A 14,054-nucleotide genomic window follows, 5' to 3' on the forward strand; every position below is an offset into this window, starting at 1 on the left:
TTCTCTCAATGTTTAAAGCTTTATTACAAATGTCAAAAAAGATGTTAATATTTCACTTCTGTTCTTGGATTTTCGTCACAATAAAATACACTGAACATAATCTTCACTAAAGTTATTTACAAAAGTTTAAGCTATTGCCATTATAAATTACAATCACTTTTATTTAAGTAATAATTATTTTAAAAAGTTAAAAGCCATTGTTATTTGTAATATCAATTCATCTAAGTCACGTAAATACAAAACATGTTGCATTACAAATGCTATAGGTGTCACATTTGCTAAAGTTATAACTATTGGCATTGTAAATGACAAAGCTATTAAATTTAGATATTTTAAAAAACACATAAAAAAAGTCATTTATAAGACCAATAGCTCAAACTTTCCTAATGCTAGACCTATTGCATTTCCAAAGCTTGTTGTATTTGTGTATATTTTGCGGTCTAAATCGTAAAAATGTCTCAGGATGGTGGCCCCCAATAAGGACTTAGTCAAAAGATTAAGAACAATTTAACACTAGTCTGGCCGATGGTTCGCTATAAATGAGGCAGATAGTACGGCAAAATCCTGGCCCAAATTTTAACTTTTCCAACACTGCCCCCAAAAACTTCCAATCCACCCTATCAAAAGCTTTGGTTGCATCCAAAGTCATTGCTGCTAGAGGAAGAGAAAAGGTGAACGCAAAATCTATCGCACCGATGAAGTCGTGTGTGAGATCAAAGAGATTTCGCCCCTTGATAAATCCCTTCTGGTCTGTATGGAGCAGTTCCCCAGCTATTATTCCCTAGTCTATCCGCTAAGATTTTCGAAAAGATTTTGTAATCTGAATTTAACCAGGATATCGGCCTGTATGAGCTACATTTTACAGATGGTTTACCTGGTTTAAGGATTAGGATGATATTTGCTTCCCTCCAAGTTACCGGAGGTAGAACTCCCTCTAACAGAATTTTATTGAAAACCTCCGCCAGAACTGGAGTGAAAACCTCACACAGATCCTTGTATAGTTCCGCAGGGAGCCCATCCTGCAGCCTTCCCCTTCTTACTATCCAGAAGAGCCTTCCTTACCTCTTGGTGCGATATTTCTACCTCCATACTATCCTGGTGAGCTATACTCAATGAAGGTAGCTCGATGGAATTTAGCCAGCCTTGAATAGATTTTAAATCAGTCACTTCCCTGTTTATATAGCTCTTCAAAATAAGCATGGAATACCTCTCCCACCTCCTCCTCTTTACTGGTTAGTAAATTGGAGCCTTCCTCTTCTATTTCTTTAATTTGATTCTTGACTCGGTCAGTTCTAGCTTTCCAGGCTAATAACCTTTCCGCCCCCTCTCCGTATTCGAAGTGAGCGAGCTTGCTCACCTCCCACCTATTGGAAATTCTCGTTTGGGTCTGAGCCCAAGTGTCCACGGACTCGATAATTCTCACTTCGGTGCCTACTCGAATCACGGGTTCACACTCTGCAACTCTGGGCAATAGCTTGCTTAATCTCCACTACGCCCCCCCCCCGCGGCGGGATGCCTGGCTTTCACCTTGGGGATGCCCAGTACAGGTTCTCACAGGAAAAAGCCAGGAAGGGTTCCCAATGCAAGCGCTGAGATGCCCAAGGGTAAGTCGAGAGCTATATAAGAACACACATACATTTTCCAAACGAGCCTTTAAGGTCTCTAGCTCTGCCATCAGTGTCACATCCTGTTCATGCTTAGAAGACAGATTAATCCTTTCCTCCAATAACTTAGACAGTTTTATTAGTGATCAAACCTCTCAGAAAGGATTTCAATGCGTCCCATACCACCATTATGTCCGATGAACCTAAATTTATATCTAAAAAGGCTTTCACCTCTGGAGTCATATAAGGAGTGTACGGTCAAACGTCCATACCCTTGGTTGTTGACTACCAGCTAGATTTAGATTAATCCAAACAGCCGAGTGATCGGACAAGTGAGGGGTTAAATAGCCAATTTTCTTTATACGGTCCCTCAAATCGTTTCTAATAAGGATATAATCTATACGTGACTTATGTCTGTATTTTTTATTATAATAAGAGACCCCCCAGCTGTGTTCCTGATCTCTCTCTCCATATGTCACTAAGTTCATATTGCTTCATCATTTTTTTTTAAACTCTTGATTTTGAGGGGATTGTGGCTCTACTGTTAGGCGATTTATCTAATTTCCGATTTAAAACAATATTAAAGTCCCCTGCTAGAACAGTTGAATCCGGAAACTCCAGGAGATTCAAAGAAATAGTTTTTAGCGATGAAGGATCATCCTGGTTGGGACCGTAATACCCAACAATTGTCAGGGGAACATTTTCTACCCGAATCTTCTCCATCACCCACCTACAACTTGTGTCAGTTCTAGCATCATGTAGGGACGCATTCGCTTGTTTTTTTATTATGATCGTGACACCCCTAATATTAGCTGACTGATCTGAGCTGATAATGTTCCACCCACCTAAGTTTGCCACAGCTATCATCCATTTCCTTTTTTTACCAGGTGAGTTTCTTGGAGAATAATTATCTGAGCTGGTGAGCCTTTAAAACAGGAGGGAAATAATCCTGCAATATTTAAGACTCTTAAACCATTAACGTTCCAAGATAGACACCGTAAAATTGTCATGGCAGATACCCAATCGAACTAAGACCTGGACACATATCTAAACCTACCCTGTTCCGACAGGAAACCAATAAACAAAATGATCCCAAATGAACTTCATCAAGATTTTTATTTTTACCCTTCTGCACCCACACCAGTGTCTCCCCTCCCTCACAGCCCAACCCGCCCACCACCCTTGAGAACCCCACCTTATTTTCCTGGAATAAACCAGGTTCTGCCGGCCTGCGGCATGCTCTAACTGCTCCCAAATTTTAATCGCAATCTTTATAATTTTCCATTTGCTCTCCTTAAGGCTACTATCTCTAACTATGAATCTAAGTGCAATACTAAGTAGCTACTAAGAAAATCAAGCTCTATAAGATGCATAGAAACTAGGAAGAAGATCCAGGTGACTGGTTTCTGGCATTACAGCAGTCTTCAGCCAGGCCATTTAAAATTGAAAGGGGTACGAGACAGGGCTGCTCCCTTTCCCCCCTCCTTTTTGACCTCTATATAGAGCCGTTTGCTCAGTGTCTTAGAGAGGAGCCAGCTATTACATCATTATAGATCGGCTTATTGGAGAGGAAGGTAGCCCTTTATGCCGAAGACATCCTTATTTTGGCATCAAATTTGGATTCTTCTTTCCCTCGAGTGATTGGTCTTGCCAGGGATTTCGGTCGGGTCTCTGGTTAGGAGGTCAATGAAGATAAAACGGAGATAATGACCTGGAACTTGCTGGTGTCCCAGTACCAAACCAAATAAGAGCTACGCTATTTAGGGATAAAAACTGTTCCAGAGATAGATCAAGTCCCAAAAGTTAATCTTAATAAAATTCTGAAGGAATCTCAAGTCCTTATGAATTCTTGGCAACATCTACCCCTGTCAATATTAGGCAGAGTAAATGTTATAAAGAGGTCCATCTTGCCAAAAATCACGTTTCTGTTTAATACCATCCATTTACACTTCGAGAAAGTATTAATTGACAAAATTCAAAAATCTATTAATTCCTTTGTTTGGGCATCCAAAGCAGTGAGAATATCATGGAAGAAGCTGAGAAGGAGGAGGGTGAAAGGAGGTCTGGTTCTTCCGGATATCCAATATTATGCCTGGGCCTTTCAGCTACCATATTCCAGAATGCTGCTAAAAAAAAAGATTCGTCAGCAAGAGGTAAAATGTTTTTGGCCATGTTGAATCAATTGGGGCTTCCTAAAGAAGGCTTTATGTTTAAATATGGGGACAAAAAGTTTAAGAAAGTCAGACTGAAGGTCCTAAGCAGTATGGCCCAAAATTGGGCCAAGAGAAAACAATTAATAGGTCTTGAATATTATTCAAAGCTTGCTCCCATGTGGGACAGCCCGGGAACCCCGAGTTGCTTAAAAGATCAGTTGGCTGCCCCTTTGAAAACATCAGGAGTAGTAGTATGGGGGGGACCTTGCTGTTGATGGCTCGTTATTACCTTGAGCAATGTTGATAAGCTGGTGGGAGGTCTGTCTAGGTTTAAATACCTGCAGTTACAGGCTGGTCTCAGAATTCGAAGACCTCATTAAGGAAAAGGAACCCCCTAGAAGATCACTTAGTTAATAAACCTGTGGGGAGGAAGGAAATATCCTTTCACTATTAGGCTATTGAAGGCGAATTCAAGCTGGCCGAACAATTATGGGGGACGCTATTCCAGATACCGATTGGGAGTCCCTTTGGTCGTCTTCATATAACATCAGTTTTTCGACCATTAAGCCAGCGTGGTTGAGAAGGAACCACTATTTTACAACACAGGGCTTACTTCTCTCCGGCAAGACTCTAAAATGTCCAATGGCTCCCCGGTTAAGTGCAAGAAATGCAATCTGGAAAGCGCTCCGGATATACACATGTTCTGGGCCTGTCCCTTTTTGGTGAAATTCTGGAAGAAAGTAGGGGATTCCTTAACATCAATTTTGGGATATATACAATCCATATTTCACTAGAAACTACCATTTTTGGCATCTGGAGGGATATTACCGGCCCGGACAGAGACTTCTTATTTTTTGCAATTCTTTTAGACAGACGTGAAATCTGTAAAAGATGGGTTGAAGTAACAGCTCCCACACATCCGGAGTGGCTGTCTTCCTTATATAAAACCTCTAAAATGGATTTGATTCGGTTGAAAAATTCGAAGAAGATCATTTGGAACAAACTACAAAATTGGACAGCAGTCGGACCTTTTCTAGTTTTTCTTTGTTGGGTCCTATGATTAAGCCTCAAGGAAGCTCTTATGTAGTGTCCAAGCTTGAGATGCTTAGTGACACTACCCCTGGTTTATCCCTGAAAAGAGTGCAGCCACCCTCCTCTGTAACAGGAGGGCAGCAACTAGGATGAAGTGGGTATGCTGCTGGTAGTGCTGAGGGGTAAGATCGAATCGTCAGGCCTACTTCTCCTTCGGGAGTAACAGTGGCAGCCTATGGATCCTAGGTTAGCTGTGGTTGGAGGCGAATGAGAAAAAAAGTTTAAGAACAGCTGATATAGGGTGTCCCAGATAATTCACACTAGAGCGTTAAGGAGTTATAGCCCCAATTGGTTACAAAATGCACAGGACGAAAGCGTGTCAGGAGTTTAACAAGCCACTTTGCATGATCTTTTTTTAACACTGATGAGGATCTGGTTGAAATGCTGGCAGAAAAACATGTGGAATTGCTGTGAAAAAAAAAAAACACTAGCATGCAACTCTGCATAATCTTGTAATCAATGGAACTTCCCATGTAACACTTCCTATGGTAGTTCTGTCAAAATAAATATCGGGCCACATTCAGGCCCTCAGTGCTGATGGTTGTTGCCTCTCCTTCACCGGATTCGCCTCCAAAGATCCATAACCACTTTAAACATTTGTATTAAAAATACTTTATTTGATATTATCTTCACATTTTCTAAAAGTTTCCAGCTCTGGCTTAAACGCCATGAAGAATTAATAAGATTAAAACTCTCTCATAAAAAACACAGTCCGACACAAAACAGCGGAGGTAAAAAGAGCATAAAATAAGTTAAGACTGCAGAACAGCCATAAAAGCTCATTGTGTGCCACATGGACGATAGTGCAAGAGGACCAGACCCAAGCCGGCAGTGTCACAGTAGGAGTACAATTTAAAAAATATATAATCTTTATAAAATTAGTGTGCCATGGGGTGAGCACCAATCAGTGCCAAGGATTGGACGGCTGTGTCTGGCTGCGGTCACCCATGGGGTGCATTAATGTTTCACACTAGTGATGGATCTTCCATACTAGCCAACGCTTCTCTTCACTTGGATGTCCTTGGCCAGCACACTGGCATTACTCGTTCTGTAGTGGTCCAGGAGCCTCTTCCACATGAAGGAGCAGAGCAGCAGGTGACGGTTGCCTAGTAACAAGAAGAGACTGATGTGATGGCAAGCAACACAGGATCCACCCACACCAAACGGTCCACAAATGAAACCCCACCTCAGTGCACGTCTCCTAAGCTAGCGGAAGGCAAAAGAGTGATGGACCAGGAGTTAGTTATTTTTGTGGGGGGGGGGGGAGATAGAGAGGGGGGGAAGTGAGAGGGAGGGAGAGAGGGAGGGAGAGAGAGAAAGAAGAGGGAGAGAGAGAGAGGGGGGGGAGAGGGAGGGTGACAGAGGGAGGGAGGGAGGGAGGCTGTGTCATATTGGTGGTGTAATGGTGGGAACGGGGGGTGACAGGCAACACATCCAAACGCTCATGCCTGCATTCCTACTCTCCATAAAGAGGCTCTTGTGAGACATGTGCAAGGCAGAGAATACCAGTGTCTCAGTAAAACGATAAAATACAGGGATACACTTGGAGGAGAGACAAAGTTACATGCACCCATATCAACAATACCCGCAGAGGGCAGCATAAATGAACCCACTGTTTGTGAGCCACCACAAGCAGCAGTAGCGGTGGGTGCCTCAAGGTAGCAGAAGAGACCAGACCAGCCTTTTTGGCATTTAAAGCATCTTAGGGGGCAGCCTGTTTAATTTGATCTTGCCTATGCAGGGGGAAATCCAGGCATAATACATCATTCATGAACAGTGTGACTCAATTGAACTTGTTTGGTGGAATATGAAGATCGGATCACTCAGCTCTGGATATCTGAATGCAGGGAATGTCTGCAAGAAACCGGCCTGATGAGTGGATAGGTCTTATGGGGTTTCTGGAAAGAGACGTAGGCGTTGAGGTAAACTGTACAGTTGTAAGTCCTTCATTTCCACAAACTACCAGGACTGGTCAGTTCTTTACACCAACAGTATTTGCCAGTATCTCTAGCCATCAATCCACACTTCCTTGACATTTCGGAGCCAACCTTTAGCCATTATAGCTACAATTTATTTTTGAATGTCCAATGGCTGGGAGAGTCTGGACATTTCACCAAGAGACATATTCTAACCTACAGTACCAACACACTCCTCCTGACCGCATTAAATCTGGAAATTTATTTTTATTTTATTTATTTTGAAAGTTTTATATAGCACGGACAAGATCTTTGCAGATATCAGAGCGCTTTACAAAGAAGGGGTACATGAGGGAGCATAGTCAAACAGGTAAGTCAATAAAGCTAACAGTACAAATAGGTGGGGGCAAAGCCAATCATGTAAATCAATAATACAAGTAATACAAATAAGCAAAGGGGTCGAACAAGTAGTACAGATCGGTGCAGAGTCTTTAAAGAGTCCGAAATAATAGTTCAGGTGTATTTAGCCATGAGGATAGCTTTTACTTCTTTCTTAAAAAGTGTAGTGGAGGAGATGAGCCTGGTTTCGGGAGGGAGTGAGTTCCAGATCCTGGGTGCCATTCCTGAGAAGGAGCGTTTATAAGTTTTTTCCTTCCGAAATCTTCGAGGCTTCAACAGAAGATGGTTTGTGCCTCTAGTGTTTCTAGAGCCGCCAGAGATTGTCAGCTTCTGAGTGAGGTAGCCGGGTGAGTTCAGGTGTACTGCCTTGTGTGTCATGCAGGCGATTTTCAGATGTATTCTGGCTTCAAAAGGCAGCCAGTTCAGGGATTTCAAGTCAGGGGAAATATGAGAGTGCTTTTTTGACCCAGTGATGAGTCTCGCTGCAGCGTTTAGAGAAGCTCTTAGGGGTGCGGTAGTAGTTAGGGGGAGTCCGCAGAGGGCGATGCGGCCATATTCTATTCGAGGGAGGACTAGTGCTTGTACTGCAGTTTGGAAGTCTTTGGCTGGGAGGAAGGGTTTAAGTTTCCTCAGGGTATTGATTTGGAAGTTCGCTTTCTTAGTTGCCTTGCTGATATATTGCTGCATGTTGAGTGGTGTCGAGTGTTATGCCTAAAGATTTTGCGGAGTCCACGATGGTGGGTTGGACATTGAGTGCAGTTAGGTGTTTAAGCCAAATTTGAGTGGTAGAGATCTTCGCTGGAGGTGAGATCAGAAGGAATGAATATGCTACTTACCAGTATGCATCTGTTCTTGGCATGTAGGGCTGCTAACATTCATATCTTAGCATTAGATCGCCGCCTAGTGTTGGGTCCGGATGATCGCACATTGTTGTCCTGGAAGAGTCTTCGAAGTGTCCTGAGATAGGTGGCTCCTCCCCTGGACTACAGTGCGCATGGGCATCGGCTCCATCCCCAGATTGTTTTTCGCCATTGTGGCAGAAGATGGAGTGAAAAGTGTAAGTGATGTCCATGCTAATGATTGAATACAATAGTATATCTGCAGCTGCGACAGGCACCGGGGAGGAGGGTGGGCGATATGAATGTTAGCAGCCCTACATGCCAAGAACAGATGCATACTGGTAAGTAGCATATTCAGTTCGAGGCATGTGGGCTGCTAAATTCATATCTTAGCATAGAATATATAGCAGTCCCTCCATCAGCGGCGGTTGCCCGTGCCAGCTGCAGAAACCTGAAAAAGTGTTTTGAGAACAGCCTGTCCTACAGCAGCTTGCTGCTTGGAATGCACGTCAACACAGTAGTGTTTTGTAAAGGTATGTGGTGTAACCCACGTGGCTGCTCTGCAAATGTCCTCTAAAGGAATGTTCCCTAGGGAAGCCATGGATGCCCCCAATTTGCGTGTGGAGTGCGCCCTTGGGGGTATTGTTAAAGTGCGCTTGGCCTTGTGATAACAAATTTGGATGCACTTAACAATCCATCTGGCTATTCCTGCTTTGGAAATCGGGTTGCCTTTGTGTTGTGGTGAGAAGGCAACAAAAAGCTTGGGGGTATTGTTAAAGTGCGCTTGGCCTTGTGATAACAAATTTGGATGCACTTAACAATCCATCTGGCTATTCCTGCTTTGGAAATCGGGTTGCCTTTGTGTTGTGGTGAGAAGGCAACAAAAAGCTGTTTTGTTTTCCTAAAGTGTTGTGTCCTGTCTATGTAGTACATCAACGCCCTCCGTACGTCTAACGTATGGAGCATTCTTTCCGCCACCGTTTGTGGGTTTTGGAAGAATGCCGGCAAGTCTATAGTTTGGTTGAGATGAAACTGTGACACCACCTTTGGAAGGAATTTGGGGTTAGTACGTAGCACTACCCTATTTGGATGAATTTGAATGAATGGCTCTTGTATTGTGAGCGCTTGTAGCTCACTAACACGTCTCAGTGACGTAATAGCAATCAGGAAAGCTACTTTCCACGTTAGGAATTGTAGTTCACACGAGTGCAGTGGCTCAAATGGTGGTCCCATCAGTCTGGTGAGGACCACATTGAGGTTCCACACCGGAGCTGGCGGTGTTCTTGGGGGAATGACTCGTTTCAGACCTTCAAGGAAAGCTTTAATGGCAGGCACTCTGAAGAGAGAGAGATGCTGCCTATTTTGAAGGTAAGCTGCGATGGCGGATAGATGTATCCGAATCGAAGTGAACGCTAGCTTGCACTTGTAAAGATGCAACAGATAGCAAATGATGTTAGGGATAGATGCATCTAGCGGGTTGATGTCATTGGTGGTGCAGTAAATGACAAAACGCTTCCATTTTGCCGCATAGCATGCTCTGGTTGTTGGCTTCCTTGCCTCCTTGATGATGTCCATGCATTCAGGAGGTAGGTTGAGGTATCCAAACTCTAAGACTTCAGGAGCCAGATCGCCAGGTTGAGCTGTTGCGGATCTGGATGCTGAATTTCTCCATGGTTCTGCGTCAAAAGCCTGGGCGTGAGGCGCAGCCTTTGATGTGGAACCACTGAGAGTTCGAGGAACGTGGTGTACCAGGCCTGGCGCGCCCACGTTGGAGCAACTAGGATGAGTGTCATCGAGTTCTGCCTTAGTTTTTTCGCCACCAGTGGTATCAGAGGTGTCGGCGGAAAAGCGTACGCAAATTTGCCTGACCAGTTCATCCATATCGCATTGCCCTGCGATTGCGGGTGTGGGAACCTGGCGGCGAAGCTTTGGCATTTTGCGTTCTCCCTTGTGGCGAACAGGTCTATCTCTGGATGACCCCACCTTTGGAAGTACGGCTGGAGTACTGATGGATGTATCTCCCACTCGTGCATTTGATGGCTGTATCTGCTGAGCAGATCCGCCATCTGATTGTCCTTCCCTGGGAGGTGCTCTGCCATGAGGAAGATGTTCCTCTGAATGGCCCACTTCCACATGCTCTGAGCCAGATGAGACAGCTGCGGTGAGTGGGTGCCCCCCTGCTTCTGGATGTAGTACATCGCGGTCATGTTGTCCGTCCGGACTAACACCACTTTGTTGCACAGATGTACAATGAAGGACTTGAGCGCCATGAAGATCGCCATCAGTTCTAGATAGTTGATGTGCATCTTCTGTTGCTGCGTCGTCCATAGTCCCTGCACTGTGAAATTGAGCAGATGAGCTCCCCATCCCTGGAGAGATGCGTCCGTTGTTAGGATAATCTGTGGCACTGGCTCCTGGAACAGTCGGCCCTTGCAAAGGTTGTGTGGAGTCCACCAATGCAGAGAGTCGTATGCCCGACTGGTAACCAACACTAGGTCTGTTAATTGTCCCTGAGCCTGTGACCACTGATTTGCTAAGCACTCCTGGAGCGGGCGCATATGCAACCGTGCGTGAGGGACTATGAAGATGCAGGAGGCCATCATGCCTATCATCTGCATGAACACTCTCGCTGGAAGTGAGTGTTGTAGTCTGAACCTTCGGATTAGAGATTGCATGCTCTCTATCCTGACTTGGTTTGGTTGAGCTTTGGCCGTCAGGGTATTGATTGTCGCACCTAGAAACTGCCGGACATGTGCCGGCTGAAGATGCGACTTTGGGTAATTCAACGAGAAACCCAAGTCGTGAAGGAGGTGAATGGTAGTCGACATGTCTGCGGCGCACTGTTGTTCCGACTTGGCTTGAACGAGCCAGTCGTCCAGGTAGGGGTAGACATGGATGTTCTGCCTCCTGAGGTGCGCTGCCACTGTCGCCAGGCACTTGGTAAACACCCTTGGGGCCGTGGTGACTCCGAAGGGTAGGACCTTGAACTGATAATGCCTGCCTTGGATTGTGAACCTGAGGTATTTTCTGTGGGACGGGTGTAGTGGAATGTGGAAATAAGCATCCTTGAGGTCTAAGGTTGCTAAGAAGTCCCCTTGGTTTAACAAGGGAAGAATCTGTTGCAGTGTAAGCATATGGAAATGTTCTGACAGTATATACAGGTTGAGGGGACGGAGATCCAGAATTGGTCTGAGAGATCCGTCCTTCTTTGGAATAAGGAAGTACAGGGAATATACCCCCGTGCCTTCCTCCCCCACTGGCACGAGCTCGATTGCTCCTTTTTGCAGCATCACCACCACTTCCTGCTGCAATAAGTGCAAGTGCTCTGCGGACATAGGCCTTTGCCTTGGTGGAATGTTGGGTGGAGTGGATTTTAACTCTAGACAATAACCGTACTGGACAAGTTGTCGCACCCACCTGTCTGTGGTGATGTTGAACCAGACGGGCAGGAACTGTTGTAGTCTCCCCCCGACAGGTGTTAAGTGGTCGGGGGGCAGTGACAGAGAGTCACTGTTTGCTTGGGGCAGAGGAGCGTGAGTTGTTGTTCCCTCTGCCGCGTCCTCTGGTGCTGTTTCCTCTGTAGCCCCCCTTGTTCTGTTTGGGGTACGAGGATTGTGCTCCACCTTTAGAGAATTGTGACTGCTGACCCATTTGTCCTCTGGTGACTCCACGTGCACCTGAGCGACGAAAAGTATTGCCACGAAACTGTTGTGATTGAAGGGCCCCCATAGATTTGGCAGTTTCGGTGTCTTTTTTAATTTTTTCTAGGGTGGTGTCAACATCTGGACCAAACAGTCTATCAGGATTGACTGGTTGATTAAGTATGGTTGTCTGAATGTCAGGTTTAAACCCCGATATGCGGAGCCACGCCTGTCGTCTCAGCATGACGCTAGTGTTAATGGTCCTAGCGGCTGTGTCCGCGGCATCCAGTGCACACTTTATGGCTGCGTTGGAGATCAGTTGTCCTTCCTGTATAATCATTTTGGTGCCCTCTTGAAACTGTGGAGGCAGGTGTTGCACAATTTGCTCTAGGGTGTCGTAATGCGACCTATCATAACGTGCCAATAGTGCCTGTGTATTTGCAATACGCCAGAAATTGGCAGCCTGCGCAGCTACCCTTTTGCCTCCTGCCTCTAGCACCTTGGACTCTTTATCCGGGGGAGGAGCTTCACCCGTTGTTTGGGAGTTGGCCCTCTTTCGGGCATTTGCGACCACCAGGGAGTCAAGCGGCAACTGTCCCCGAATGTATGCAGGGTCTGCAGGTGCTGGTCTGTACTTTTTTTCAATACGTGGATTGACCACCCTCGCCCTGGTAGGCTCTTTAAAGATGTCCGCCGCATGCTTGAGGACCCCCTTGAGCATAGGCAGTGTCTTTACAGTTCTTTCAGAAACTGAAAGTGTCAAATAGAAAATCCTCTTCAACAGGGTCAGCATGCATGTCCACATCATGATTAGCAGCTGCCCTTTCAATGAGTGCATGGAAACCTGCAGAATCCTCTGTTGGGGATGCACGTGTACTGAAAGGCTGTGGGTCTTGTCCCACATTATGGGTGTCTTGGTCACCAAAGTCATCATATGAATCCGGCTGTGCATCTGGTTCATTGACTGGGAAAGTGTATTGGTCATCTTCACCATATCCCTCACCGTCAGAGGGGTCTGGAGACGGAGTTGGGCTCCCTCTTAGAGGGGACTGGATAGGTTCCATGAGGCCTGAGGCGTCCTGTGGATACTTTTTCTTCTTCAGGGGGATGACATAGGAGTCCACCGGCTGTGAAGTTATCTTCCTTTTGTAAAGGGTCAATTTGCCTGTATTAGCGTCGATAAAACACTCTGAATCCTCTTCTGAGTCGATTACTCGACCTGAAAGTGCCCCTGCCGTTGAAGAATCCGACTTCTTTGGTGTCGATTTTGTTGAGAAGGCCTTCGGCGCCTCTTTTGGCGGCAGAAGGTAGAGGAGTTTACTGGCAGATTTGACCGGAACGTCTATCGCCTTCTGTGGCGATGGCGTCGGCGCCGACGAAGCAGCGGCTTTCTCCCTAATTCTTTGTAGTGAAGAAGCGACGAGGGACGTTTCATTCACAGTGGCCTTTGGCACCGACGAGGAATCCTTGATCTTGCCTTCGGATCCGACGTTCTGTTGTCCCTTTTGAGTCTTGGACGATGATGCTGCGTCCACCGCCCCAGAGGCCCTGGATCGATGCGCAGATGTGCCAGCCTTCGATCCGTGTGACTTCGACGGCTCCGTCTCTACCACGCGTCCGACCAACGTCCCAGTTGGTGTCGGAGCCGTGCCGCTGTCTTTGGCGGGCTTTGCCGGCGTCGCAGCGGTTGACCTGTGCGTTCCGCCCTTTTTAGAGGATCCCTCCTCTGGCACCGATTTCGACACGGTGGAATCGACAGATTTCTTCGATCTCTGTGGACCGGAGGTCGAGGGAGTCGATGAAGCAGCGTTTTTATTTGTTTTTGGTGGTACGGCCGCCATCTTAGGGACGCTGGAGTCCTTAAGTTTCAGTTTCGTTTTCGGTTCGGCCATCTTAGGTGTAGTCGATACCGTAGGTTTCAGTTTCGGTTTCGATACCGTCTGTGCAGCAAGTATGTCCGTGGCCGGGCCTAAAGGCGGGGCCGTGGCTTGCGCGACGGGGTCTTGGGTAAGGCCGACAGGCGATCCCGTGACCCGTTCTGTATGTCCGTAAACTTCGGGCATAGCTCATCTCCTGAGCTATCTTCCACGGCCCCATAAACCTCTTCGACGTCCCCTACCTCGTCGACGTTTTCAAGGCCTTGATCCACGACTCCGTCGTCGTCTTCCGGATCCGCCTCGACCTCCGTCTCGGGCGGGGAGATTTGAAGATGACGGCTCAGGCCCTCTTCTTCTTGCTCGTCGAAGATGTCGTCCGGTTCCGGGGCCGTTTGGTGGGCCTCAAGGCGCACCGCGCGCCGAATTCTGAGTGTCTTCTTGGACCTGAAACTTGCACAGGCTCTGCAGTTTCCTTCGTTATGGTCTGGTGAAAGGCATTTGTTACAGACCGGGTGCGCGTCTATATGTGGGTA

At 46.4% G+C, this 14,054-nt stretch overlaps 1 protein-coding gene across 2 annotated transcripts in view; it reads right to left on the reverse strand.

The window, feature by feature from the left end:
* Nucleotides 1-5,445: 5,445 nt before the first annotated feature.
* HELZ2 (helicase with zinc finger 2) overlaps nucleotides 5,446-14,054 on the reverse strand; it is a 163,974-nt gene continuing 155,365 nt past the window's right edge. For both annotated transcript variants that reach the window (XM_086932742.1, XM_086932741.1), the window contains exon 20: nucleotides 5,446-5,955. In XM_086932742.1, the coding sequence (XP_086788868.1) occupies nucleotides 5,840-5,955 (116 nt within the window). In that variant the 3' untranslated portion in view covers nucleotides 5,446-5,839. The remainder of the gene's footprint in view (nucleotides 5,956-14,054) is intronic.

The sequence above is a fragment of the Lissotriton vulgaris genome, chromosome 7 (assembly GCF_964263255.1).
Source record: "Lissotriton vulgaris chromosome 7, aLisVul1.2, whole genome shotgun sequence".
In the NCBI taxonomy this organism is placed as follows: Eukaryota; Metazoa; Chordata; class Amphibia; order Caudata; family Salamandridae; genus Lissotriton; species Lissotriton vulgaris.